Source organism: Oryzias latipes, chromosome 3 (genome assembly GCF_002234675.1).
Source record: "Oryzias latipes chromosome 3, ASM223467v1".
NCBI lineage: Eukaryota > Metazoa > Chordata > Actinopteri > Beloniformes > Adrianichthyidae > Oryzias > Oryzias latipes.
Window position 1 is genome coordinate 25,569,477 of NC_019861.2, and position 27,085 is coordinate 25,596,561.

General features: G+C 39.9%; 1 protein-coding gene across 3 annotated transcripts; it reads left to right on the forward strand.

The window, feature by feature from the left end:
* The first annotated feature begins 743 nt into the window (after window positions 1-743).
* On the forward strand, window positions 744-27,007 carry greb1 (growth regulation by estrogen in breast cancer 1). Of its 3 annotated transcripts, none has more exons than XM_011492600.3 (35): window positions 744-838; window positions 5,835-5,986; window positions 6,105-6,212; window positions 6,819-6,995; window positions 7,176-7,358; window positions 9,807-9,902; window positions 11,293-11,415; window positions 12,869-13,030; window positions 13,164-13,286; window positions 14,439-14,624; window positions 15,293-15,429; window positions 15,532-15,802; window positions 15,877-16,005; window positions 17,190-17,378; window positions 17,491-17,688; window positions 17,832-18,015; window positions 18,142-18,325; window positions 18,411-18,547; window positions 18,640-18,991; window positions 19,099-19,214; window positions 19,320-19,531; window positions 19,642-19,847; window positions 19,947-20,179; window positions 20,310-20,466; window positions 20,779-20,881; window positions 20,992-21,147; window positions 21,275-21,411; window positions 21,494-21,655; window positions 22,177-22,381; window positions 22,661-22,820; window positions 22,979-23,097; window positions 23,675-23,907; window positions 25,026-25,226; window positions 25,306-25,444; window positions 26,182-27,007. In XM_011492600.3, the coding sequence occupies exons 2-35, from the start codon at window positions 5,842-5,844 to the stop codon at window positions 26,343-26,345; spliced, it is 5,787 nt and encodes a 1,928-aa protein (XP_011490902.1). In that variant the 5' UTR covers window positions 744-838; window positions 5,835-5,841; the 3' UTR covers window positions 26,346-27,007. The 3 variants fall into 3 exon arrangements, with proteins under 3 accessions (XP_011490902.1, XP_020555377.1, XP_011490919.1); XM_020699718.2 differs by having other exon boundaries at window positions 19,950-20,179; XM_011492617.3 differs by lacking the exon at window positions 9,807-9,902.
* The last annotated feature ends 78 nt before the right edge of the window (window positions 27,008-27,085 follow it).

Sequence of the window (27,085 nt, forward strand, 5' to 3'; positions counted from 1 at the left end):
AAGTGATCAAAACTATGCTTACATTTCAGAACATGTATCAAAGTGTTTTTGTAAACACTTTGGTTTGCCTCGTAATAATTCAATTCTTAAACATGTGAAATATCCCTGCAGTTTTGGATTCAAGGTTGACACAAGACATTTATTGAATTTTAGTAGCTTTATTAAAATTTATTTTTATTACACATGACAGTTTTTTGACATATTTAGAAAGCTATATTGTTTTTAAATATCTTCATTTACATGGATGGAACTGATTTTTTGTAGATTTTAAATATTTTGCATCTTATATGCCTGACAAAACTGCAGGTTAAGGTTATCTTGGACCTACAGGTAGCATTGATCTGTTTGGACATCAGAGGAGAACAATGAAAAACTAACCAACATCTTTAAATTTAAATCTCAAATAGCTAAACGTTTTTAAACACATTTGCTGACTAATTGGTGTCATACCTTACAGACAGAAGACTCCAGTTGGTATGAGCCCAAGAAACAAAATACATTAGTTTGACCCGCATGTCAAAAATAAAACGTGGTCATATACAAATTTATTTCCCATTAAAAATGACGTTAACTTGAAGAAGTAAAATAAAATATAAATGTGACATGGAATGGATGTGTGTGCTGCAAAAGAAAACTTGATTAAAAATAGTAAAATACATTTTAAAAAACATGTTGGACCGTACCATTCCTGCAGTAAAAGGGGGGCGACCCTGGCGAGGATCAGAGGTGATGCTGTCCCAGCGTAGATCTGGCGCTGGAGACATGGTGACAGTCACTGGATGAGCTCGGCAGCTTTTCCTCAAGTTTCCTTTGTCGACTTCTCCGCCGGACCGTAGAAGTGAGTAGAAAAAAGAGAGAAAGAAAGAGCGCACATGTTGTTGTTATTTTCTTTCTTTGATTTTTAACAGTTATAGTTTTGCAGGTAAAACACGTAATTACTTTAAGACGTTATGCAAACTCGCGTCACGCTGCCAGTTCTGTAGAATAATCTCAGCAAACAGGTATAGAAATCCTTACTGATTAGAAATGAGATTTTATAACGTCTGTTTGAAAGAGGAAAAATTGAAAACAAGTTTAGTTTTTCTCTGAATACAATTTCTCTACCATCTGGAAAAAATATTTAGGCTTCATTTGTTTGTGTGTATAGTATAATTGCATGTTTTTATTGCCATTTTAAAGCAGATTAAAATTTGTTCTTTTTTTTTAGTGATTTTATAACGCAAGTGAGCCTAAATTGTTTATTTTGTGAGTTTTAGGTTAAAAAAAGCACGATATAAATAAACAAATAAAATTAAATTAATAAAAACTCTAACAGTTAACTTTCACTATTAGTTCCAAGAAATGCCTTATGGTAATCAGAGTGTTTTATTCTTGAGTGCTTCTAAGAAGCATTATTATACTTAAAAGTGCTTTCTAGTGTTTCTTTTGCTTAAAAAATGTTTGTGCCCATTTTAAAAATATGTTTTGATTGCAAAACAATCAAATATTTTGCATAGTAGCACACATGTCATTTTTTCTAAGACAGAAACCATAGAAATAGAAATGCTTATAAGGGTGTTTCTGATGGTAGCTTATTTGAGCATGTAGACAACACAAGAAGTGCCTGAAGAGTTTTTTGCCAGATAATGAGGGGGAAGAAAACAAAAACTTGGCAAGGGCGCTGTCAGAGCGACAAGCAAAGCAGATGTGGAACATGCCGAGAGCTGAGGACAGACGCTGTTCAGTACTCACTCTCAGACAGTGAGTGACCTGTGGAGGACACACTGTTGTTCTGATTCCACCTCATTTCCAGCCGGCGGAGCTTTGCTGCTTTCTGCATTGGAAGATTCCAGCAAAAAGAACTGTAAAAATGGTACTTTGTTAAAAATATTTATGTCTGTTGTAGAGCTGAGTGTCAGGCCAATGTGTGAATTACTGAATGGCTTGGTGATGGGTTTCCTGACTAGTTGGCTGGTTGGTCATCGATCCTGTGTCTGCTTAGCAAACTATGAATAGAAGCATTTGTTGAGGGCGACTGATCAATTACACTCACATCTGAGGCTCCACTTGTTCCTCTCTGTGATTGACATCTCTATGCTCAATCGTTTAGCTTTAGTAGGTTTTAGTTTCATTTTTTTTGCTGCAGCTGACAGCGCTTGACATTCCTCAGCTTTTTTATCTTATCCTATTCTCACACGCAGACATAAACACATAGTTGCTGAATCCGTGACTCTAGAATGTATCTGCTAACACCGATCTCAACTAGTGAGGGAAACCAGGAAACACTTGGGGGGGGGGGGGATTAACCTTAAAATTGCATATCGGAGTATTTCTTTATTCAAATCGCGGTGAATTAGAAACATGAAGAAGTGCTGTTTGAAAAAGCTTGTAGATACATAAAATCTGCCTCAAACTCCCTGCTCCCCTCCATTCTGAAGTATCCGCCTATCGACGACTAGACCCATGTACATCTTGGTTTTCCTGGTCTGAGCTGGCATCTGTCTCAAAACTCTACTGCTGGACAGTTCTGATTTTGTTCACTATTTTGTTGCTCCGCTATTGTTAGGTTGGGGTTACGAAATGAATGATAAGAAATAAGTGCAGGTTCACTCCACATCAACGGTCCAACCCACAACTCAGAGGGAAATTTCTTATAAAGTACTGCCGCTCTGCAGAAAGTATGTCCTAGAAATCGACACGTCTTTTTTTTTTTGCCTAAAAATGGCATAATCATAATTAAAGGACCACTGGGAACTGTTGTACAACAGATCAAATGATGATTGGAGTGAGATTTTGAACACCACAGTGGTGACAAATTCACAAATCTGCACAGATTCCTTCCAGTTGGATCCAAAGCGTCAGACTAAACCTAAAGAGGGAGCGGTGTGGATGCTGCATGTGTTTTTGTGTGGCTGGTATGTGGGTCTGACTAACAGTGAAGAAGCCAGAGGTTCTTATCTGACCTCTCCCATGCTGACCTTTCACCCCCCCTGAAGACAAGTCTTTTGTGTCTGCTGGGCGAGAGACCACGGGAGAGCGTGTGTGGGTGCCTGTGTGTGTGCGTGCGACAGCATATGACAAGTGTGGGTGACATCAAAGTCTTACTTAAACATTATCTGTGCTCACCTTTGACCTTGCTGTCATGAGACATCCTTCAAAACTAATTCACCCATGCCCTTAAAAAAAAAAGCTGAGATAATTTATGTGTGCAACCATGCAACACGGATTTATGGGTTTTTGAATAGAAAGTGAGGTAATGCATAAAGTAAAAACAGAGAAGATTGTTTCTTTTTTGTTTTTTCTTTGCCAAATTAATGTTGTGAATTTACCTCATTATGCATTAATTTCACATTTTTATCTCAAAATGCTACAGCTACTTAGTCTCTACTTTAGTTAAATATTGTCCAATTAGCCTTTTCCATTAGTTAAATACAATTGATGTAACTCTTTATGCTTAAAAACTCGACTTGACTTGGACATTTTTAGGTTTAGCAATGAATCCTTGTGATTTGCAGCGGCCCTCAGACTTTTCACAGATCCTAACAGCATGCTTGTGTGTGAGGTCGTATGTGTGTTAGAGGGTGAAGGGAATGGGTTCAAGGGGTCATAAAACACCACAATAGTGTCTCAATCCCTAGGGTGAAAGACAGCAGAAAAGGGGAAGAAGAGGAAGGGGGGATGAAAGGATCTCCCACTTCCACGTTAAGGAGAGAGAAAAGGGGATTCGGTGGGGGGAGAAAAAAAAATCTACAAAGCTCCCAGAAAGTTTAACTTTCGTCTGTTAGTCCTGCTTTATACATTGTTGTCTTTTTAATTGACTTAACTGAGCTGGAACAAAAATAATTTTGAGATTGGGCTCTTTAGGAATTTTGACTTGAAACCACATTTTCTTCCAATTAGATTTATGCTTTTTATGGTGAATCTGTAACCAGAAAATGTGCTTTAGTGTTTTTATTCTCCTGGATGCTTTGCAGACATTTTTCCAGACTTGCACCGATGGTCTATTTAGTAAAAGTATTTGAGTTTTTGTTAACATCAAATAAGAATTGAGAAACACCTCTCTACTGATCTCTTATCTTTTGCCTGTCCCTTCCAGTGTTGTCTCTCCATGGTTGTAAAAAAAGGGGGGGGGGGGGGGGGGCAGGATTACTTCCTCTAAACTTTAAGGCACTGGGGGTGTTTTCTTTTTTTCTGCACGTCTCTGCGAAGTGGTGCAAAGCCCTAAAAATCGGAGCTGCACCTTTGCATATGAAAGTGCGGGAGCCGGGTGCAGCGGATGAGATCTTTGTCCATGTGCTTGTGAATTTAGGAGGGGAATGTGAGGATAATCCCATCCCACACACACGCTGCACTCATGCCGTCATATGGGACTAAAAATCCCAGGCTAACACCTGGAGCTGCTTTACTGGGTTTGTGTTCGTTCCAAACAACAGGAAATTAATAAATCCATAATCGCTATTGAAGTAAAAATGCGTGAATCATAGTAATAGATTCCATTTGTCTAGGGTAAAATGATACTCCAAAACTAAAGGAGCTTTAATTAATATATTAAAATAATTAAAATAAAAAGTAGCTTCTTTATTTTAATAAAAACAGAGCTTGCAGTTTGTTTGTCCAAGTTTACCTCAACATTTAGGCTACCTTGTGAATTGTTTTTAAGCTTCTTCTGGATTCAGAGTTTAGATTAGGAAAAAACATTCCTAAAATAAACCTGCTTTAAAGCACATCAGTTTTAAAACATTTAACATACCGGTAGTCTTTCCCTGTCATTGAGACAGTGTTAAAATGCTGCGTTCACAGCAGCTGCGTGGCATGTGACTCATGTGTGCTGCGCTTAAGACACACTAGAGACCCGAGAAGCTGCTTTTTCTGCTCAGAAAATACTGTCTGTACTTTCTCCATCCTTAGTTTGGTCATCTTTGTGTGCTCATAAAGAGTTCACCAGTCATAATATGATATTCATCTGAAGTTATTATTACAACAGATGAGCCGTTCATGCATTAAAACATTAGTATTACTGGAATTTAATCAAGTTTGTGTTGTTACTCAACTGCAGTAAAATCAATTATTTGATCTCACTGACCATCCAATGCCTTAATAGCCTTTTAAATCAATTTATCTTGAAATTTTTTGCCAATGATCCTTTAGTTCTTTGTTTTCTGCTGCAGGCTGTGCAAAACAGAAAGGAGTTTAGACTTAAAATGTCAGTTTCTACTAAAGCAGTTTGTTTATTTTCCAACTTTACTGGCTGTATTATTATTAATAGAATTATTATTATTGTTGTTGTTGTTGTTGTTTTTGTTATTTATCCAGTTTTTAAAAACATGAGTCTCTGTCAACACCCAAAGGAACCAGGAAACTGAATCTAGAGAGATCCACCGTGGTGGAAAGTTAAAAAACAGAGAGGGGGAGTGGTGTCTAGGTCAGGATGTCCTGACTGTGTCAGTGCAGCTGATTTTATATGAAGCACTTGGGATAGACGCCATGCACCAGTAACCACAGGTTGAGCCTGTTTGGACGTATTTGAGTTAATGCACAGCTGAATTTTTTCATATTCTTTTTCTGCCTATTACTTGCTGTGCTCAGGTTTTTGTCAGTAAGTGTGTCAAAAAATTCTGAGAATGTTTTTTCGCTAAGTGTCAGAGGATTTTGAGTTTCGGTGTATCTAAATACGAGGTTAATTAAAAATGTATCTGTTTTTCCTTCCATATCCTTTTTTTAAAAGGAGCATCAACATAGTTGTTCTGCTTCTTTCTTAAACTGAATAAAAACTTCGGTGAATCACACAGGAGAGTTTATGCTACAGAAAAACAACCTTCTTTGAGATGTGAAATCTTGTGCCGCTCTGTTTGCAGGACGCTGATGGGGAACTCCTATGCAGGCCAGCTGCGAAGCGCTCGCTTCGAGGAGGTCCTCCATAACTCCATTGAGGCCTCTCTGAGGTCGAACACCTTGGTGCCTCGGCCTGTCTTCTCGCAGCTGTACCTCGAGACGGAGCAGTCATTTGGTGAGAGCAAAATCAAACTCGTGGATTCCTCTCCGGTTTGGATTCCAAACGTTAGTTTAATTTAGGATTTTAGGATCACTTACCAACATGCAAATATTCTTTTAAATTTTTTTTGCAGGCCGAGCAGAAAACGATGATGAAGACGACGAAGATGGCTCAGAGTCAAACAGTCCACCAATACCCTACCAGATGAAACCACCCCCCGAGGGCTGCTGTACCGCAGATGGTCTGTATGCTAACGCACAGTAACTCTTTAACACAGGAGTTTTAGCTTCAGTATTGACACTATTTACTACTGTAGCTCTTCAAGCCTTCATGCAATTCTGTTAATTCCAGCGGATTCTGAAGCAGAGTAAAGCAGACCTGCACTGGTATGAAACACTTTACAATAGTAAAGTTCTTACGCAATCAGCATAAATTTGCTGATTCTGTTGCGGAGGCTTTTAGTGATTACAGAGCACTTTACGTTATTAATGTGCTTCACATCAGTGCAAAGCCGATGGGAAAAGCAGGTTTCTCCACGTTGGTATCAGCCGATTCACATTGATTGCGTAAATCAGGGCTGTCAAACTCCACAACAAAGGGTTTTCCGGAAATCCCGCCTTTTCTGCTGCTGATTACCCTGATCAAGTGTGTTTAGCCAATAAGGAGCTTCATTGGCTTGTTGGTTGGCAAACATGTTTGAACCGGCCCTTGAGGCTTTTATTCTGACACCCCTGGCATTAATAGTCAAAAAGGTACGGTAGGTAAAACGAGTGTTATTTAGGTGTCACCAGCAGCATCTCTGGTGGTTAAAGGGTTCTGGTAAAGAAGCATCGTGTTCTCCTTGCAGGCTTTTGTCAGGCTGGCAAAGACCTGCGTTTGTCCTCGCTGGCGTCGGACACCTTGGATGTTCCCGCTGGCTTCATGTTAGTTGGGGTAAAGTCCCCCTCCCTCCCGGACAACCTGCTGGTGTGCGCAGTGGATCACCGCTTTCTGCCAGACGAACGGGGTCGCAACGCCCTGCTTGGTGAGTCTGCTGAGCTTTGGATTAATAAGTCAAATATCAACTTTCAAGTCTGAAAGAAAAATGATTGTATGTGTTTTCTTTTTACTTAAGCAAATATATTTTTGCCGTTGATACAGGAATTTGTACCTCGGGTCATGCTGATATTTCCTGTGATCATTCATTTCCCCAAAACTCTGACAGGCTTTTCTGGAAACTGTATGGGGTGTGGAGAGAAAGGTTTCCGCTATTTCACTGAGTTCTCCAACCACATTAACCTGAAACTCAGCACGCAGCCGAAGAAACAGAAACACCTGAAGTACCACCTGTACAGAAACAAGCAAGGCATCCTGGTTAAAGGAGCTCCCATCTGCTGGAGAGTAAACGGTAAGAGATGGATGTGGCGCAGTGGCGCCTCCAGAAATTTGTCATGAGGGTGGCCGGGAGGGGGCAACTTTAAATCTTGGGGTAGCACACAAAAACCATGAGCTATAATTTTAAAATTCATTCTACTAAATGTAATAAAACAGCTTTTAGAAAACTAACAGAAAGTTCAATGCCTACTGATATATTTTGATTTATTGTGTTTATATTTCATGCTTAGGTGTGTCTGCTTGGGGTGTTCAGCTCTTGACTGGGAGATATCTATAATGAACAAAAAGTCAAATCAGTTGTTGTGAAATAATAATAATGCCCTTCCATGGTAATTATTAATTATATCTGTAGACATTTCTATTCAGACTAATAAACATGAAACAGTTTTATTATAAGGGCAAAATCATTTTAACTTCACCTGTTGGTCCAAGAACAGGTCGAGGGCCTTTTGCTGAGTTCTCCCTTGCGTCTCTGACCAACGATGCAGACTGTCCCTCGTCTGATGCCGTCTCATGTGTGTCTTCCTCATTATCTTCTGTCATTAATGCTGGCTGCGGATCATGCTGCTCTGTCTCATCTTCCTCCTTCTCACTACTCCTTTGTTGCTCTCCTATCTCTTTCGCTCCTTCTGCTGTACTTTTCTTCTTAAAATAAGAATATATGTAGACTTTTCTCCATTCTCTTAAAATTGACATACACAAGCATCAACTAATGACTTTAGGTAACTCTGTGGAAACAGGTCAAAAACACATCAAAATGCTGCAGTAACACAACACACCAGTCCTGAAATAGTGCCATGAAATGCGAGGTGCATCTGACGGGGGACATCCTCTTTTTAACTACTCATAAAATGTCATTACACATCAATGCAATTGTATTTGGGCACAATATGGATCAGGTTATCTAAAGTATAGTAAACAGATTGTTAAAAGACACCACAGAAAATATTTAACAGGTGTGAAAAGAAATGTAGTGTTTTGGGATGTGTGTGTGTGTGCTGAAACCGGTGCTTGTGCAATGCAGGAAGGGAGGGGGGAGAGCGCGTGTGAGTGTGTGGAGCATACAAGCGTGGTCTGTCGGTGTTTTCGAGTTAAGGAAAAAATAATAAAAGTTCCTCTTGAAGAACTGAGACTGGTTCTTTTGTTTAACCCGCTCTGGAGCCTCTGAGGGTTCGAAGGCAGAAGTGAACCCCGAAGGAAGATCACCCTCACCGTCTTATTCGTGTTCTGCATCCAGCTGCTCGTCTATAGCTACAGATGTCTGCGCACGCATGGGCGGGGGTGGGGTGGGGGCTGCGGTTTAGATGATAAGAGCGACTTGGCAACTGTAGGCTGTGCATTTGGGATGAAATGCCTAACTGATGTTACCACAGTTTATAGCGGCTAGTGGGGTTGCCCTGGGGTGGCCATGTGTCGGCCATGCCAATGATTTTTTATTTTATTATACTGTAATTATCCCACAATGGGAAATTTGTTCTCTGCATTTGACCCATCCGCTGGGGGAGCGGTGAGCTGCAGCCGAACTGCGCTCTGGAGGCAGTAGCGTTAAGGGTCTTCCCTCCGGGAATCGAACCCTGGTTTCCTGCGCGGTAGCCTTTCACAACCGAGCTACCCAGCCGTCTGATGTGCCGCTTACGCTAATTCTGTCGTTCCTGATCTTTGATCTGTTCCTGCTCTAAAGCAAGGAACACAAAAATGTATTTTCAAATTTTACAACTGTTTCCCAGGATCTTTAGAATAGGTAAAAGTCAGTCTAGATAGATAGATAGATAGATAGATAGATAGATAGATAGATAGATAGATAGACAACTTTATTTATCCATTTGGGAGGTTCCCGCATGGAAATTGACATCTCCATCGCATACAGCACTGGTTGACATACATATAGGAAAAAGGAAAAAGTAGCACAGTGACTAGAAAGATTAGAACAGTAAGAAACAATTTAATTGTTTGTAAGAATACCTCCTGTTAAGACCCTGCAGTCTTATTATTTTACACCAGTTATCTGATTATTCACCTACTTTAACCTTCTGTTTGTAGACAAAGATCTTTTTTCAATTATTAAAAAGAACACTAAAATCGAACCATATTTTTTTTTCTTTCAGATTCGGAAATGCTCAAAGTCAAAAAATAACAAAAAAAGTGACCATCATGATTTCAGCATGATAAATGCTGTCAGTCTTAAACGCCTTTCATACCACTTATTTCGTTTTCAGTACCTTCACGTTTTTTCTTCAAGCTTTCCTAAGCATATTTCTCATTAATAACAATCATGTTAATAATACTTATAATTTTAGCTTTTACTAGGAGCTGTGTTTTAGAAGTCAGTAACAGACTCTCATAGGATTCGTGAGGACCAAAGCTTCAAGCCCCACATATAAAAAACAACCTTAAAGCACAAAATTGCAGAGGGGTCACTGTGTTTGCATATTGAAGTTTGACAGATTTGTTTTTGTTTCAGATGGCCGAATAAGACCGATAAGGCCCACTCACTCAGAAAGCACCCTAACATCCCATGAACAGCCACCAAACATGGCGCTAACTTACCGAACAGCAGGTAACGGGACATTTAACAGAGGCTATGTTCACACTGCAGGGCTTAATGCTCAACTCCAATTATTTAGAAAAAATCTGATTTTTTTGCAAGGCCGTTCACATTTCCAATTAAATGTGAACTTTTGTGATCTCCTGTGTTACCGTGAAATGACCCAGAAGTGACCCGCATGTGCAGAAGAGCACTCAACGGTGAACAACGTCACTCGTTGTTTGCGGAAGTAGCTAACATTAACAATGGATGTCAACTACAGTGTTGTCAACAGCAGAGCTCTTTTTGCTGTATTTAATGTTTTCCCAAAGGAGCCAGCACAATTACAATCTTCTGATTTTAAGAAGGCATTGGAGCCAGGATCATCTGTACGCACTGTTTTGAAATGGGGATGTGTATGTGCTGGGGACAAGCGCGTGTGTGTGTAAGAGAGAGGAGAGAGCGCGTATAGCGCTGTAGGGATTACTGCGCTGCACGTGCTCTCTCCTCTCTGAAGGGTAGTGAGAGGGGCAGTGCATTCATGTTGTGTGTTACGGAGGAAGGAGAACGATAATAAAAGAAGGCTCCCCCCAGAAAAACTGCTATTGACTCTTTATTAACCCGCTCTGGAGAATCTGAGGGTCGAAGGGGGAAGTGAACCACAAAGGAGGATCCGCCTTCGGTCCCCCGCACTTCTGACCACGGTCGGAAAGGGGAAAAAAAAGTCATTTCTGGAAAGGTTCAACACCACACTCGGCCATTTCGCTGGAATTTTTTTTAAAAACCGCCCGGTTGCAATAAGAGCCCTTGAGTTTGGCCTGAATACAGCTGTCACCCCAAATTTTAATCCAATCGGGGACCTTGCTTCTCTTCCACTGACTGGTCTCAGCAGCATCGTCCGCCATGGTTGATGTTTATGTTCTCTTTCCCGCCTACTTCAACGTAGAATGATGACGTTTGTAGCGTCTCAATGACGTATGGGTCGGATACATGTGGTCTGGCCGTTCAGACGGAGGTCGCATTTCAAAAGATCAGATACGGATCGGATTCAGGACCACATACCCAAGTGGCCTGGGTTACATTTGAAAAGATCGGATCTGTGTTGTTCAGACTGTCATGAAAAGATCAGATACAGGTCGCATAGGGGCAAAAGAAATAGGAATTGGGACGTTTCAGCCTGCAGTGTGAATGCTGCCAGAGACATTTTACCGCATTTTCTGCTGAAGTGTGGTTTTAAAAAAAAAGTGGTTGTTCTGAAACACACTTCAGCTTTGAGTTTGAAAATAAGCAGATTTTTTTACACAGCAAAGTCCCTTTTTGAGGCAATTAGACAGAGCAGATCATATAAACATAACCACACTGTTAACAGAATATTTACAGATTTTAATGCTTCTAATTGGTATGAATTGTTTCAATTTGTAAGTGGCAGGACCTCATGTGGACCAACAAACAACAGATCTGGCTCACACACTGATCAACGGCAACCACAGTGCTCCCTCCTCTGCTCAGTCGTCTTTAAACCAGCCCGGGAGGTCCTCTGCTCCAGGTACCAAGCTATTCACTTTTATAATGGGCATGTTGTCTGACAGACGGGCAGTTATTATTTTAGTCCTGAACTAATTTTACCTGCTGTGAGTTTAACTGTTTTAGAGGCTTTAAAACATTGTACATAATAAAGCAGGTTTAGCCTTTTAACAAGCATGTTCTTCTATAAGATTCACAGTTTTGTTATAGCAAAACTATGAAAATTGTTGAAAAAATTATGTAAATGTTTGCGTTGAGTTAATTGACCCTAAGTATGTTTAAGGCCATTTTTGGCCCTTTTCAATGACATATTCAGGTTCAACTTTGTCATAAATTGCCTTTAATGTTTTGCTTTGTAAGTTTAAGTTTAGTTGTTGTCTGTTCTCCTGCTTTTTAATCGTCATCGATCTCCATTCCAGACAAAAACTGATCCCTCAGCACTATGACCCTTTAAGCCACAAATTCAAAATGGAGTGTCTGCAGTAAGACGCAGAGATATACATTTATTTAATAAGGTTTGAATTTTGTCAAATGGTCTTATTGTGATTCTAAAATAAAAGTTTCCCATTTATTCATCATCAAGACAGAAAGGTTTCTTCTTATACTTTTAAGGTGGAACAAATTCAAATTTCAACAGCAACTTAACTGTAAATATTCCTTAAAGAAACAAAGCAATTGCAACAGAGAATATTTGCAACTTTTAGTTTAGATTTTATAAAGTCTTTCACTTGTTTTTTGTGCTGCAAAGTATTCTCTTTTTTCCATTTAGACGGTGTGTGTGAATATTATCAGGTTGCAGTTTTTTAATAAACCCCTTCCTTTGGTATCTTCACACCTCTTTTTGGGAAGATCAAATCATTAGGGACTGTAGTTGTGGGTTTTTGTGTTGGTGTGTGTGAGAAAGAGAGAAACTGTGCTGTGTATGTGTTGGGGGTTACTCTTTGTTTTTCCCTGCTTTTATTTGCCAACACTTGAGGCACTAAAACCCTACCTTTCTTTTTTTCTTCCCTTCTCCCCAAACCTCCTCAGTCTGCCTCCTCTATAAACGAGGTTGTAAAATTCCCTCGCTGTCTTGTCCTTTTTTTATTTCGCGGTTTCTCTCTGTGAGGGAAGCTTCCTTCCTGTCCCTGTTGTTTTTTAATTGCCCTTTGAACAGGTCAACCTTTCATGTGTGTGAATTCGAGCTGCATTTCAGCAGATACTTGAGAGGGAAAGACAGATAAAAGCACGACTAAAATACAACTCTTTGTTTTTGCTGAATTACCAGAAGTCCTTCCTTAAACATTTTCGAGTCTAGTTGTTAAATCGTTAGCTATTCTCAAGAAGACCTTCCATTCCGAGCTTCATAGAAAACCCTTTCATTTGAAAAATATTCTAAATTGACACATAAAACTAAACCACTGAAAATTAGAAAATAAAAATCAACAAAAAGATAATCTGAAACTGGTTTTAAAATCTTTTATCTTTTTATTAAGCTACCCATACAAATGCTGGACCTCCCAAAAAGAGACACAAAGGATGGTCCCCTGACCTATCCGCCAACAGTCTGCAGGAAAGCACTGTGAAGTCTCCACCAGCATCATTGTCTTTATCCACCTTATCAGTGTCTTCTGTCGTCACCAATGGCAACAGATCAGGTACAATATTTAACTAAACAATTAATATTAATTAGAGCAACAGAGTATACTAGATTGATGTATATATTATTTATGTTCTGTGTTGTTTGTCCAATTTAAATAACTGTTCTTCTATTCACTTTCTCTTTTTAAGAGATTCCATCTCTGCAGAGCTCATCACAGCCGTCCGCCGCCATTTTTCCCCCTCTACAGTTGTCTGTCACAGTTCCTGATCAGCTGCTGCACACCTGCAGACTTCAACCTGTCATATTAAAAGGTGAAACAGTTGTTTGTAGGAAAAGGACCTAGGTCCCCCTAAAACGAGAAATGTTATAATTTATTGTATAAAATCATGTATTATAAAATCCTAAGAAAAGCAGATTTTAGGCTTAATCAAACTCTTTTGATTAAAATTGATAAACTTAGACATGATAAAAAGTTCCTCTGTCATTTTTCCTTCAAAAGCTTGTTGAATTGGACCTGTGTGTTTGTATTTGTCATCCCAGCGGCGCTGCAGCACACAGTGTGCCGACAAAAGAAACGACCTGTGTGCATTCTCTTACAGTGTTCTTTTTGAGTGACTGTCCTCGGGTCAGTCAAGAAAAAAATAAAGCACATTAGCAGCTGCGTCCACAGTGAAGAGTTGGGAGCTGAAGGGTCAAACCTTCCTGAAATTTAGGAGAAAGTGGGCTTTTCCGCATATCAATCAAGCGACATACTTCAATGGGATTGGCTGATGGCAATTTTTTAAAATAAATGGTGTGTATATATATATATATATACACACACATTTGTTTTGGTTTTGTTATGTTTGTTTATTTTAGATGGACCACAACCTACCCACACATCAATTGTGATTGAAGTACCCCTACCCTAAAACCAAATGACTAAAACTTTGAAGATATATTTATACCTATAAGAGAGTCAAATAACTCTGAGAGATGGTCTAACTAATGCTTTTTAGAGTTTTGGTCTTTATTTTCTTCCATGAGCCTCTTTCTCAATCAAAATATCTGGTAGGTGGACATGTGTATTTGCTTTTATTTCTGTTTCCTGTTTTTTCCTCCTTAAAGCATGCTTTTGGGATTCTGCCATTCCCGTGACCCCTGCCATCTTATTTCAGTGCCCTCAGACATTCATTTTCCCACCATCTGATTCTGAACAACTTTTGTTGTTGTTTGCATTTGTAGCATTTATTCAACTAGCCTCCCTCCCATCAAAACACCAGTCAAAGCATTTGTGTTACATTTCATTGATAAGGTAGATTCTTTTATCTAAAGTCATGCTTGTTCTCTGCAGGACATGAGAAAATGCAAAACAGGAGCAGCTTAAGAAAGAAAAGAAAAATCAAGCTAATTATATTTTTTCATGCAAATGTTTTATGTTTTATTTCCATTAAATTTCTGCTTTTTTTTTTTTTTTTGCATAGGACATGGTCCTCTTCCTCAGCTGACCGGCAACGTGAGAGACATCTTGGTCAGTTCTCTGCTCCACAGTTGCTACATGAGCTCACAAACACTGCCGAGAATCTACCAGCACTATGGGCCTTCGCCCATTCAGCCACTCTCTACGGAGATGCAGATTCTGCTCACCATTTACTACCTGGTTCAGCTCGGTCAGTGTAAACCCTCTTTTCAGCATGAACTAGTCCTTCATTAATGATTTAGGTTGGCCATGATTAAAAAAAGTATTTAACCCTTGTGCTATCTTAGATGACCCCACCCTTACTTTGACGTGTTCTCCCTACTATGAGAAAGGTGGATAAAGGTGGAAAGATTTCATGTAATCCATGGACACCAGTGAGGTTCACAAATCATTGAAGAAAAAAGGTTCAGAGCACTGTCTAGTCTCTAGTGGGTCTAGATGACCCAACTCCCAATGTTAAAGTGCCTAGGACAGCACAAGGTTTAAAGTCACACTCCGGTTATCTTTTCATCTGTTGTAAAAGCGTTCCCAGTGGTCTTTTAATTATGATTATTCTGTTTTTAGCAAAAAATAAATAAAAAAAATGTTTTTTAGAACAATTTTTCTGCAGAGCAGCAGTAGCCCATTAGAAAATTTACCTCTGAGTTGTGGGCATGACTGTTGACACAGAGTAAGACTTTCTACCATTTCCCATCATCCATCTCTTTACTGTGCTGTTAAAAAATAGAAAGGTCCACGGTCTCTGGAACTTGTTTCTTAACTAAAAAACATATTTAGCTGTTTTTTTTCTTTTCTTAATATTGGCTAAATGAAAATAACAATCAGTCAACTTTATGGTCACAATTTTTTTCTTGCCAGGCCCTGAGCAGGTGCCCTTGGTTGAGGACCTGGAGCAGATATTCATGAGGTCATGGAGGGAGTCCCACTTAAGTGAAATCAGGCAGTTCCAGCAGCCTCAGGCACCAGCTGTCCAAGGAAGACACTATACTCTTGAGGTCAGGCATGGGAACAAACACAGAGTGTCACTGATGATTTCCATCACCAATAAGAATATAAACTAACTGAGTGACCAAATTCTGCCATTTGATTTCCTCCAGACTCCTGTTTCTTTGCCTGGCCACCTGCAACAGATCTCTCTGCAGAGCCAACAAACATTAACCCCTAGTCAGCTTCCCTGGCTGGCCCAGCTTGCTGCATCTTCTAGTGGGGAGGGTGTGGTGGTGCTGGGGGAGGACGTCAGGTCTTTGGCTCAAGGACTCGATCAGACATTCAGCAGATTGATTGAAGGAAAGCTTCAAAACACCAACTATGTGGTCATCCTTGTCACTACACCAGGGCATGAAACACAGTCATGCGTGGTGGTCACAGGTTGGGTCTTTTTCATGAATACAGTTGGAACTAAGCAGTGAAGATTTTGCTGAGTGTGTCTATCTCTGCTGCAGGTAAGCACCAGTGCCGTGCCTTATCAGAGAGCATGTTCTCTCCCAGTGAGGGGCTCAAAGAAATCAACCTGCAGTTGTCTTCAGGCGTTGCAGAAGAACTCATCCACTTCTGCAAGTCTCTTGGATCAGGTCTGTGCTCTGCTTAGATTAGAGTTGTTTATTGACTGATTAAAGAGTGTTTTATTTGTGAGAATTCACTTAAATGAAAGTAACAACATAGTTTATATTAATGTTGAGGAATATTGTAAACTCTGGAAACTATTATCAATGTTGGCCACAGACAGGTGAGGCTGCAACAAAATTCTCATTAGTTAAAGAGCACTGAAGTTCTTGCAGACCAATTTCGTAAACTTAAACAAAACAAAGTCATGGAACACTTCAGTGTGAACTTGAAGTAAAGAGATGAAACTGTAGCAGCAGTTCAAACTCCATCAAGATACACAAAACAAATTCTTGCTGCCAATATGTCTTAGTAAAAAGTATAGCTAAAAAGTATGGGATTGTGTTGTTATTGACTTATTTAAAGAACTATATATATTAGATTATTTGAGGCGCTAATATAAAGTCAGTGGTTTATGTGATATTGGAGTATGGAAGTCAAAGTTATTCAAAAGTAATAAAATTAAAAACATTAAAAAAAATCAGAAATGTCATACTTGTATATTATTATATTTATTTCTTGGTTTAGTTTAGAGTTTTTGACTTTATGTTTATAATCAAATGTAGTGGATGGAAAAAGGATTTCAGCAAAAGGAAAAATCTAGTGAACAAAAACATTTTGAGCTGACATGCAAAAGCTGCGATTCACCTATACTAGCTGAATAAAACACCAATATGTTGGATTTGAGTAAAGCAGAAATATACAATGGAAATTGTGAATTTTGAATGTATTATTCAATCTAAAAAAAAAAATTCTGTCGGGATTCTATTTGTGAGTGTTGTCGGGGAGTTTAAAGGTGTTTTACAAAAAGAAATTTCAACTTTGTGAAGAGAAATGGATTACTTATTTACTTTCAGCAGATAAAGTTTTTTTGTAATTCACAATAATTTGCTCTAACGTACATTTATTTTTCTTTTATTGAACAAATATTAAAAAAGGTTCTCTTTTATGTAGGAAATGTCTTGAAGTTCGGTCATGGCATCTGGACCTAAAATCTTCTTTCTTGAAACATTTCACCGGTCATCCAAGGCTTCACGTTTCAAAAAAGAAGATTTTTACCAAACATAACAAGTGTATCTGTCAATCCTTTTGTCCCATCAGAGAGTTTAATCATATGTGGGGATAATTTGTTAATGTTTTTTTTATTTGTCAGATGGTGACATAGATAAACTTTTGGAGAGCAACCCTGCAAATAGCAATGAAGCGTTGCCCCTTTCCAGAAACCAGGAGTGTCCTGAGGAGAACATGTCTAGCCCGAAAAAAGAACCTAATTCAAAGGATTCTCAAACCCAATCTTCAAAAGATGAAGTCAGCCCTAAAGAGAGCAAACACTCTTGTTCAGGTAGCAACTCTGTCCCCTACATGCTTCAGAATATAATGCATAAACATCTTTGTGTTTATTTGCTTTTCTGGTGAGGGTATGTTTGATCTTGAATTCATGTGTTTGTGTGTAGAATACTCTGCAGAATGGCGTGAGGTTCGTCCCATCCAGCTAGCAGTGGCCAGAAAGCTCCTGTCTCACGTTTGCGCCATCGCAGACTCCAGCACACAGAACCTGGACCTTGGTTCGTTTGACAGGATCAGCTTCCTCATCCTAGTACCGCCCTCAGAGGTCACATTTCAGCAAACTGTTTTCCATCTCAGGAACTCTGGTCAGTAATCTTCAATATTTTAAATCTGAAGGGTGCATTCATTAATTACCTTTGCCCAGATATTTGAACCCACAACAGTTAAGCAGTTTTTGTTTTGTTGTGATTGTCATGAATGAAAAGAAATCTCCCTTTGGGTTTTTCAGGTGTCCTCCAGGACCTTGTAAGTTCTGATCAAGAATGTATGTCTAAGCTTGAGCCAGAGCAATATGTAGTGAAGATGGATAGAAAGGCTCAAGCACGGATTGACAACCTCACCCAGGAAGCACATAGAAACCCATACACGCTCTATATCCTGGTTCATGACCACGCTCACTGGGATATTAGCAGGTTTGTATTTTAAAATAAAACTAAGGCCAAAGGTTTTGTCTTTTTAAGTTATTCTTTTAGTCTGGCGTTAAATAAAAGCAGGAAAACAGGAGTGTTCATTTGATCTCTTTCTCTTCACCTCTTCAGCTCATCTTGCAGCAGCCCAGACAGTGGTTTGGGTCTCGTGGATCTGCTGCTAAATTCTCAACAGGTGAAAGATGCGGCCAACATCCTGATTCTCCACGTCACTTCATTCCCGTTTGCTCTGCAGACTCAGTGCACCCGTGTTAGCCCATACAATGAGATCCACTGGCCTCCTGCTTTCAGTAATGTAAGTAAAACTCAACTTAAATATATAAGAGATACAGTAGAATTCTTTGCTATGAAGTTGTCTGGCTATGGGGTTGTGTGTGCAGGACGTGGACCTGTATCATGAAAGGACACGCTATTTTGGGGTGTCGGAGCTTTTAGAAACGACTCGCTCGGGTGGCTGCTTGCCTCTGCTGCGTTATGATTCCTCCTTTGAGAGCATGTCCTCAGCCCTGGAAGAAAGGTGAAGTTACCTCGCAGTTTCCCTGATAGTCTTTCAAGTTAAAAAGACATTTAAGGCAACTTGTGCAATCTTTATTTCCCTATGATTTTTAGGTTTCCTAAGCTGCACAGTGCTGTGATTCGCACCATGGTTTTGATCCAGCACTACTGTATGGCTTTGGTGGCCCTTTCTGGCAGAATCAGCAGCTCTCACAATCTCCACAAACACACCTCTGTGGAAACGATGGAAATCGTGCAAGCCCTGCTCACCGCCGCACAGCAGTGCCCCTCCCATCACGGTCACATGGTCCTGCTGCGGATCCCCTCCTTAGCGCTGGCAGAGTGGGCCCACCGGCGGCTCTGCAGGGTGAGAAAGCAGCTCGATCTGGAGAATTGTTTCGAAATTATTCTGGGGAATCCCAGTCAGACTCTGACCATCAGACAACATTTTACCAACCAGATTAAGGTGAGAAACAACGAGATTTATGAAAACGTCTCTTATCTTAATATTGCGCTACCTGAAGCACCTCCTACAGTTAGAAATGTGTATTTTTGCATGCTTTTGCTCCTCAGACATGGTTAAAGGACCAGGACTGTGACTGGGTTCCTCATACCTACTTAGAGTTGGAGGCTCTTCCCTGCATCTTGATTCTTTCAGGAGCCGAGCCTCTGGGTGAATCCCTGCCCAGGTGCCCACTCAGAACTCAGCAGATTTTCACAATAAAAAAGCAATTCTTTGGCGTTTTTACAGGAAATCAGTTTAAACTGAGAATATTTGCAACTGTTTGACACAGGTCTCTGAAGTACTGTGACCTCCGAGTGATCAGCTGCTCCTACCTTCACCGCACCACTCTTGAGCAGGAACTGGGACTGGCAGCCTATCTGGTGAAGGCAGAGTCTCGACCTCCACACAAACCTGGACCAGGAAGTGATGTGATTGAAAGTGATCCGGAACCGGAAAAACTCAGCAGCACTGACAACGAGGAGGAGGAGGCGCAGGAGAATGGTCAGATAACAGTAGCAATACAATTACGTACATTTTAGCTAAATTTTGTTTCTAAACAATTGCACAAACTAAAATGACATTTTAAAAAAAATGGTTTCCTGTCTGTTCAGGAGAAACTCTGCTGCAGTCCACCCAGCCAGTCCTTTCCTGCCAAAAGAGTGCAGCTGAGTGTGTCCCTGCACAAAGCACCACCTCTCCAAATGTCCAGAAGGGGGCGTTTGACACTCTTCCGTTTCTCTCAAAAGCACAGGCTCAGCCCCAGCCCTCATCTCAGTCCTTCCCGTATGCTCCGACAGCACCTCAAAACCAAGCTCAGGTTCAAGATTACACCTCTCAGATGCACTCACAGTCCCAAAGTCAAATTCAAGTGTTATCCCAAGCCATAGTCCAGGCTAACATCTGTCCCCCCTCCCAGCAGGCACCTGTTTCCCATCAAATGCCTCCTAAATCCACATCGTCAGACTCTTCATCCCCGCGGGCCTCCTCTCCCCATCAGAACTGCTCATGGGCCCGAGGAGTGGGTCGCCCGCCCTCTGTGCTCCTGCCTCGTGCCCTCTATGACATTATCACAGTCAGTGACAGCAGTGGGCTTCCACGCTGCACCTCATTCTTGCCTCACATCTATGTTGCATGGGCAAGCAGCTTTAGGTAAACCATGCGTCTATAATTTCATTACACAAATATAGAAGAGTGGTTTATACATATTGTTGATATAATCTTTACCAGCCTTTACGCTGTTGGTATACTGACTGGAAAAGCGATTTTCTTTGGTGTGCAGACCTTTGCTGAGTAAAATGATGACCTGTACAGAGCAGTCACTCTATTATCGTCAGTGGACAGTCCCTCAATCCAACCATATGGACAGCAGCAACCGAACTGAAGGAAGGAGCGACAACTTTCACCCTCGCAGACTTCTGCTCAGTGGACCCCCTCAGGTACCCCTAACTTAACTTTTTTTACTTTTTTGCCATTATTATTTTATTTTTACCCCAATCACATTTTTATATTCGAAAAATTACCCATAGTTTTGTGTGCTTTTGTTATTTGTCATTCTCTGTATGACATGTATGTATGCATTAAATACATTTTTCTTTGTGTCATCTTGAGTGATATGTACTCTTTTTTTTTTTTTTTTTAAAGGTATGGATTTGTATGTCATCCCTTATTGTAGATCTTGTCACTACCAACGATGTCCCTTTCTTGAACTTAATGCCAATGCATGTCTTCTTGTTTTTGTCCATGGTCAGGTGGGTAAGACAGGAGCATACTTGCACTTCCTGGGGATTCTGTCTCGAATGCTGATCCGGCTTATGGAGGTGGATATTTATGATGAAGAAGACATCAATAACAGTCAGTATCTTTGCTATACAAAACAAACTTTCATGTTATTTATTCTGCTTATAAAGGGTTTTCTTGTTTCTGTAAACTCATATGAAACACACTTGTCTTTGTAAATCAAGGTGTCCAGGCTGAGTGTGTGCAGTTTCACCCACCTAATGCTCCTTGGCCCAAAATGGACATAATGAAGAGAATGCCGTTTGACTACATCATCCATGATGCTAAATATGACGACATCAGTTCCATATATTGCCCTGGATATAAACCGGTTGCTGAAAGTAAGCTCTGAGGCAGGGATACTAATGCATTACCACAAATATTTTGTTTGCTGCCTTTTCATAACTTTATATGGGTTGATCTTCCCTTGGCCATGTATTGATGCAATCTAAAACACTTGTTGTGAAGGAAATCCTTTGCGACAGGAAGATGTTTACCTACGCAGGCGGACATCCAGAATTAAGTTGTCCAAGTATGCAGCCTACAACACTTACCATCACTGTGAACAGTGTCATCAATACTTAGGCTTCAACCCCAGATATCAGGTAAGGATAACAGAGTTTGGTTTGAAGAAGTAAGCTGTTTTTCAATGTAAATAAATGACATTTTTCTGTTAACAACCTTCAGATTTATGAGTCTACACTGCATGCTTTCACATTCACCCATCTGCTGCTGGGAGAAGACATCCAACTGTATTTCATCATTCCAAAATCCAAAGAGCACTACTTCAGTTTCAGCCAACAGGGAGGCCAGCTGGAGAGCATGAGGCTACCTCTGGCTTCTGAACAGGTCTGTTCTTCCACACTGAAACACAGAATCTCTGCCTCAGAGGTTTAAATCTTGTGTAAATCTGTACATAACTAACTGCCATAGAGCCTGGTCTCCTGAATAATGTAGAATTTTCATTAGTTGCCACCATTTATGAATAATTTGTGCTGCTCTTAGTATGCTGTATACCAGTTTATTTAACTGAATCCACCGAGAACAACTAAATAATGGTAAAATATTAGGATGTGAGTTTATTTTAAAGCTTTCAGCTACGACTATTGTACGTTTTTATGATATTAGTGTAATTCTTGATTTGTCCATTAGGTGGCACTGTTTGTAAAGCTACAAACTACCGGTACTTTTTGTAACTAAATCAAACTTTGTAGAAATGTTCTGATGATACATATACCACAGAGCCTTTTCCTTTTATTTTCCTTACATTGTTAAAAAAATAGAAGTGGAATTTGGTTTTACTTTGATTACTTTAAATTAACATGCTTAAGGAATGTTTTCAGAATTTGCTTTTTTTTGTTTGTTTACAGAATCCAGACTGCATTAAGACTCCAATCTTTACCCCGACCACAGGCCGCCATGAACATGGTCTCTTCAACTTGTATCACGCCATGGACGGAGCCTCACATCTGCACATTCTGGTGGTGAAGGAGTATGAAATGGCCGTCTACAAGAAGTACTGGCCCAACCACATTATGCTGGTCCTGCCCACCATCTTCAACGGAGCTGGAATCGGTATTTGTGGGAACACCTATGATGCATTCCCTCTACTGGTTTTAATTCACAATTTTCTTTTTTTGTTGTCTTTTTTGTTGAGTTAAATTTTGAATTCTCGTAGCTGGTTAACACTATGCTTATAAAGATTGCTTATAAATTTGATTTATATTAATGTGTGTTTATATTAATGTAAGATTTTTGTACCTTTCCCCCACAGTGTGGACACATCCATAAATTAAACATAACTTTCCAGATGTGAAAGATCAGCTTAATAACCAGCTTTTGTTGTCCCTGCAGGTGCTGCTCATTTCCTGATTAAAGAGCTCTCGTATCACAACCTGGAACTGGAGCGCACTCGGCGTTTGGAGGGAGGAAGTCCAGCAGATGTGTGGCCCTTCATCATCCTTGCAGATGACTCCTGCGTGATGTGGAATGCAGTGGACCTCGATGCACGGAGGTATTTGATGTAGTTAGGTGCTTGAATGACAATATTTTTATCAAGTCTATTGTTCTATCACTGTAAACTTTAGAGTTGAAGATGTTACAGATGTCACAGTTGAAGATGTTAGCTTTATTTGTATAGTACTTTATACTTTTTAACCTTGCTGTTTTTAGTGGACCAGTGGAGCATGCAGTTTCATTGAAGCAGGTCCTTCAACACATGGAGGCCTGTCCGGAACTGGCCCAATACAGCCTGTGTGGCATCAGGAAGTGGAGTAGCCGTGGGCTTAAAGGTCAGAACCCAGAACATTAAAGACAGAAGAACACTTACAAATGAAAGTACTTTCTTAACCTTCGAACAAAACTTAATTTAAGACATTTCTACCTAAAACACAAACAGACCAGTTAAACGACTGGCAGCTATTAGCTTTTTATAGACACATTTTTATCCTCCCAAACATGGATTTCCGAATGATTCTGAAGTATTGTTTAACCCTCTAACACCGGAGATGTCGCAGGGGACACCTAAATGTAGACACTCTTTGACATACCATAAATCTTCAACTGGTTACATGATCAATGTGAGACCGCTCATTCTGACGCGGAGAAAAGCAGCTTTTCGTATCGGTTTTGCACAGCGACACATTACTAACGTGAAGTGTTGCATAATGGCGCAAATACGTTTTTTTCCCCCAACAGAATCAGCTGATTGATTGGTTATTTGCATAAATTACTTCATTACTGTGAACAATAATCAAAAGAATGTAAACACCGAAGCCTAAGCTCCGGTGTTAAAGGGGTTATTATTTTTAAAACCTTCTTGTACTAATCTAAGGTTGCAATCTCTTTTTTTTTTTACTTTTGAACTAGGGAGTAAAAGATGGGAGCCCTTCTTTAGGGGTCACCTTTATGATTTCCTTCTCCTCAATGTTGACCGGAGTCAGAACGTCCAGTATGACCAGAACCGCTTCACTTGCCATGACGTAGACTTCACCCTGAGGCTGCACAGTGCTGGCCTCATTGTCTGCAGATTCAACAACTTCAGCGTCATGAAGAAGCAGATCACTATAGGAGGATACAAAACCTTTATCATAAAGACCAAGGTACAAATGGAGAAAACATTTAACAGCAGCTGTCACATAAAAAATAACATTTGAATAAAAAAGGAATTGAATGAGTTACTTATAAAAAGAGACAAAAGGAAACAAGTGATTTTGAATATGTTAAGATAATAATAAAGGTAAATAATGATTTTCTTTTTCCTGTAAGCAATACATCTTGTTGCACCTCCTTATGTAGTACCAAAACATTCAGTAGTTTTTTCAGGATTGGCAATTTTGTTAATAAAACTAATGCAGTGTCTCCGGCACGAAACATTAACAGGACGTACCGGTAGACTAAAAACCACAGTTTACTTACAAAAAGAACACCTTTGGCATGGACTGACAAGAGTTAAAGTCACATATAATGTTTAAGTGGTGCAAATGTCATGAACCTTGCTCCAGACTTTTCCTTTCACAGCTTTATTCTGATATATGAAAGACTTGGTTTCATATAATTCTGGCTGGGTACAAAACAAAATGATTAATTTCTTCTCCATGATCAATCTTCAAACGGTTTGCACTTCCATGAATTAAAAAGGAAACTACAAAAGCTGAGTCCCTGATTGGTCAAAGTTCAACGGGTTTAACTTTCAGTGCGTATTCAGTTGCTGCGCATTTTATGCCAAATGAACTTAAAAACTTGAGTAGCGACGCATGAGTGTGAGAGTTTTGAACACGAAAGCCCAAAGTGCATATATGCGCGCGTTTACAAAGACTTCCCAGCTCGGTGAGAGCGCAGTGTTAGAAGAAACTTGGGTGAGCCCCTTAAACAGATACAGTCAATATATTTAGATTTTTCCTGTCCATTTATTAATATAGGGTTGTACAAAGGAGTCATAGAGGGAAAAGTCAATCTGGTACATAAACACTCCAGCCACATCTTCATAGTTTTTCTTTGATAAGCAGAGGCCAACAGAACAAAAAAAAAGTGATAGTCACACGATTTTATTCTTGTTATGATATTTTCTATGGAAATACTTTATTTTCAACAGTTGAATCACAAAACAAGCAGCTTGATTTCTCTGTTTTCTTCTTCGCTGGTTTTCAAACTGTTTTGACGTCAGTTTTTAGAAGAAAATTATCTGATCAGGTTTTTCTCTCACCTGAATTTCCTCCAGATGACAGATGTTCCCACCTCAGTGGGACCTTCACAGTATATCTGTGCCCCAGACAGCAAGCATCTTTTCTTGGCCACACCGGCGCAGCTCCTTTTGGAAAAGTACCTCCAGCACACAAGCCAGAAGTTGTTTCCGCTCAGCATCAAGAACTACGCAAACCCAGTTCTGTCTGTAGACTGCTACCTCAACCTGGGTCCTGAGGTACGGACTCTCACACCTAACCTGCCAGGTCAAACCCCCTCTACCTGTGCTAGCGTAACAGACTGCTTCCCTCCTGCAGGTAACGGTGTGTTTTATGAGTTCCAGACCTCACTCTGTCAACATCAGCACCACAGGGTTGCTGTTTAGTGGACTGCTTCTCTGTTTTGCCGATGCGTTTGTGACATCTGGCTTCCTCAAGAAGTTCACCTTCCTCAAAGGTAAAGCAGAAAACCGTAAACACATCAGGAAAGAATATGTGTGAAATTGTGCTCTTAAATAAAGTTAAATCAAGATGATCACAGACTTGATATGGAGCCAATTTAGCTCGTGCTGGTTTGTGGCGCCTTCCGTCCGTGAAACCAGGGTTCAAATCCGGGCTGCTCCCTATTCCCTTCTCTGCTTCTGTGCCGGTCCCAAGCCCGGTTAAATTGAGAGGGTTGCGTCAGGAACGGCATCCGGTGTAAAACATTGCCAAGTTAACCATGCGACTCGTCCTCAAAAAGAGAGGTTGTTTCGCTGAGGCGACCCCTGATGGGAAAAGCCGAATGAGAAAGAAGACAGACTTGATATGATTTATTTTTATTATGATTAATAATATTCCTACATGATTGAATCACAGTCCTGCAGAGTAACAGCTACATTATTAGACTATTGGATTCTTACTAATTAGTAAAGAATTCCAAAGTTATAACCTTAGTAAAAACTATTGAATTATTAGATAAAATGTCTAACTTTGACTAAGAAGTCAAGATTATATTTGCACACAAAACCGTTATCAGCCTTTTTAAAGGTTTAAATAAAACAATAATAAATAAAAGCCATTTAGAAAGATGTTCAAATAAACTCACACTAACATGTTAAAGCCCAGATCCATGTTTTGAACGTCTTCAACTTGTTTTCCTTATTTTTACGTCATGAAAAAAGTGTCTGCCCCCCACCCTCAAATCTCCTACAGGTGCCACCCTGTGTGTCATCAGTGCAGACCGGAGCTCGCTGAGGCAGACGGTGGGCAGGCTAGAGCTGGAGGAGGAGTGGAGGTTCAGGCTCAGCGATGAATTCCAAACCGCCAACGCCAAAGAGGACCGACCGCTCTTCTTTCTGACTGGCAAACACATCTGACCGCAACAGGCATTCAAACTCAGAGTAGCTCAGAGTTTCATATCACCAAAGAGAAGGAATGCACTAAAATACTTTACCATATCACATGTGGACAAAGCACAGATGTTTATTTCTGTATGCATTGATGTTGAAGACAATAATCTTGTGTAAATGAAAGACTAATTAATTTTAGTCTTTCATTTACTGCTTCATGATGGCAGCAGATAAAGCAGAGACTCTGTTGATCTTCCTTTCTTGCAACCTTCATTAGTTCTTTTCTGAAGTACATCAAGGCCAATCATAATTTGCTCTGATTCAACATCAGATTACAAACTAGAGAAAGAGTGGATACATTTCGGAGACTAGCTTGGATCATTATTTTACCTTTTTAGAGTTTCTTACTGCACGCCAGTGCTCATGTCTTTGCAGTTTGTGTAAAATTTCTGGCAACTTTTTATAGAAGTTCTTTTCATTGTCCAGTAAGTTTTTACCAAAATGTCAAATGTATATTTTTTTTCTTATTTGTTTAATGTAAAGAAAAGTACTTATTCACAATCTGGCTGGGAAAAAGTTGTTATGATCTTTGTAACTGTGCTAGAAACATGAACCGTCTGTATTCTGACAGCCTTTTCCTTTGTACAGTTTTTGATACTGCAGATTTTATAAATGTACAGTTGTTTCAATTGTTGCCTGAGTGTGTTTGTGAATGCCCCTTTAAGTGACAGTGTAATAGCCTTGAATGTTTACCATGCCCTACATTT

Coding starts and splice junctions, on each gene's coding strand:
- greb1 (XM_011492600.3), top strand. CDS start 5,842: ATGGGGAACTCCTATGCAGGCCAGCTGCGAAGCGCTCGCTTCGAGGAG. Junction 18,992..19,098: donor ATTTTACCAACCAGATTAAG/GTGAGAAACAAC, acceptor TTTGCTCCTCAG/ACATGGTTAAAGGACCAGGA. Junction 20,467..20,778: donor TGCTCAGTGGACCCCCTCAG/GTACCCCTAACT, acceptor GTCCATGGTCAG/GTGGGTAAGACAGGAGCATA.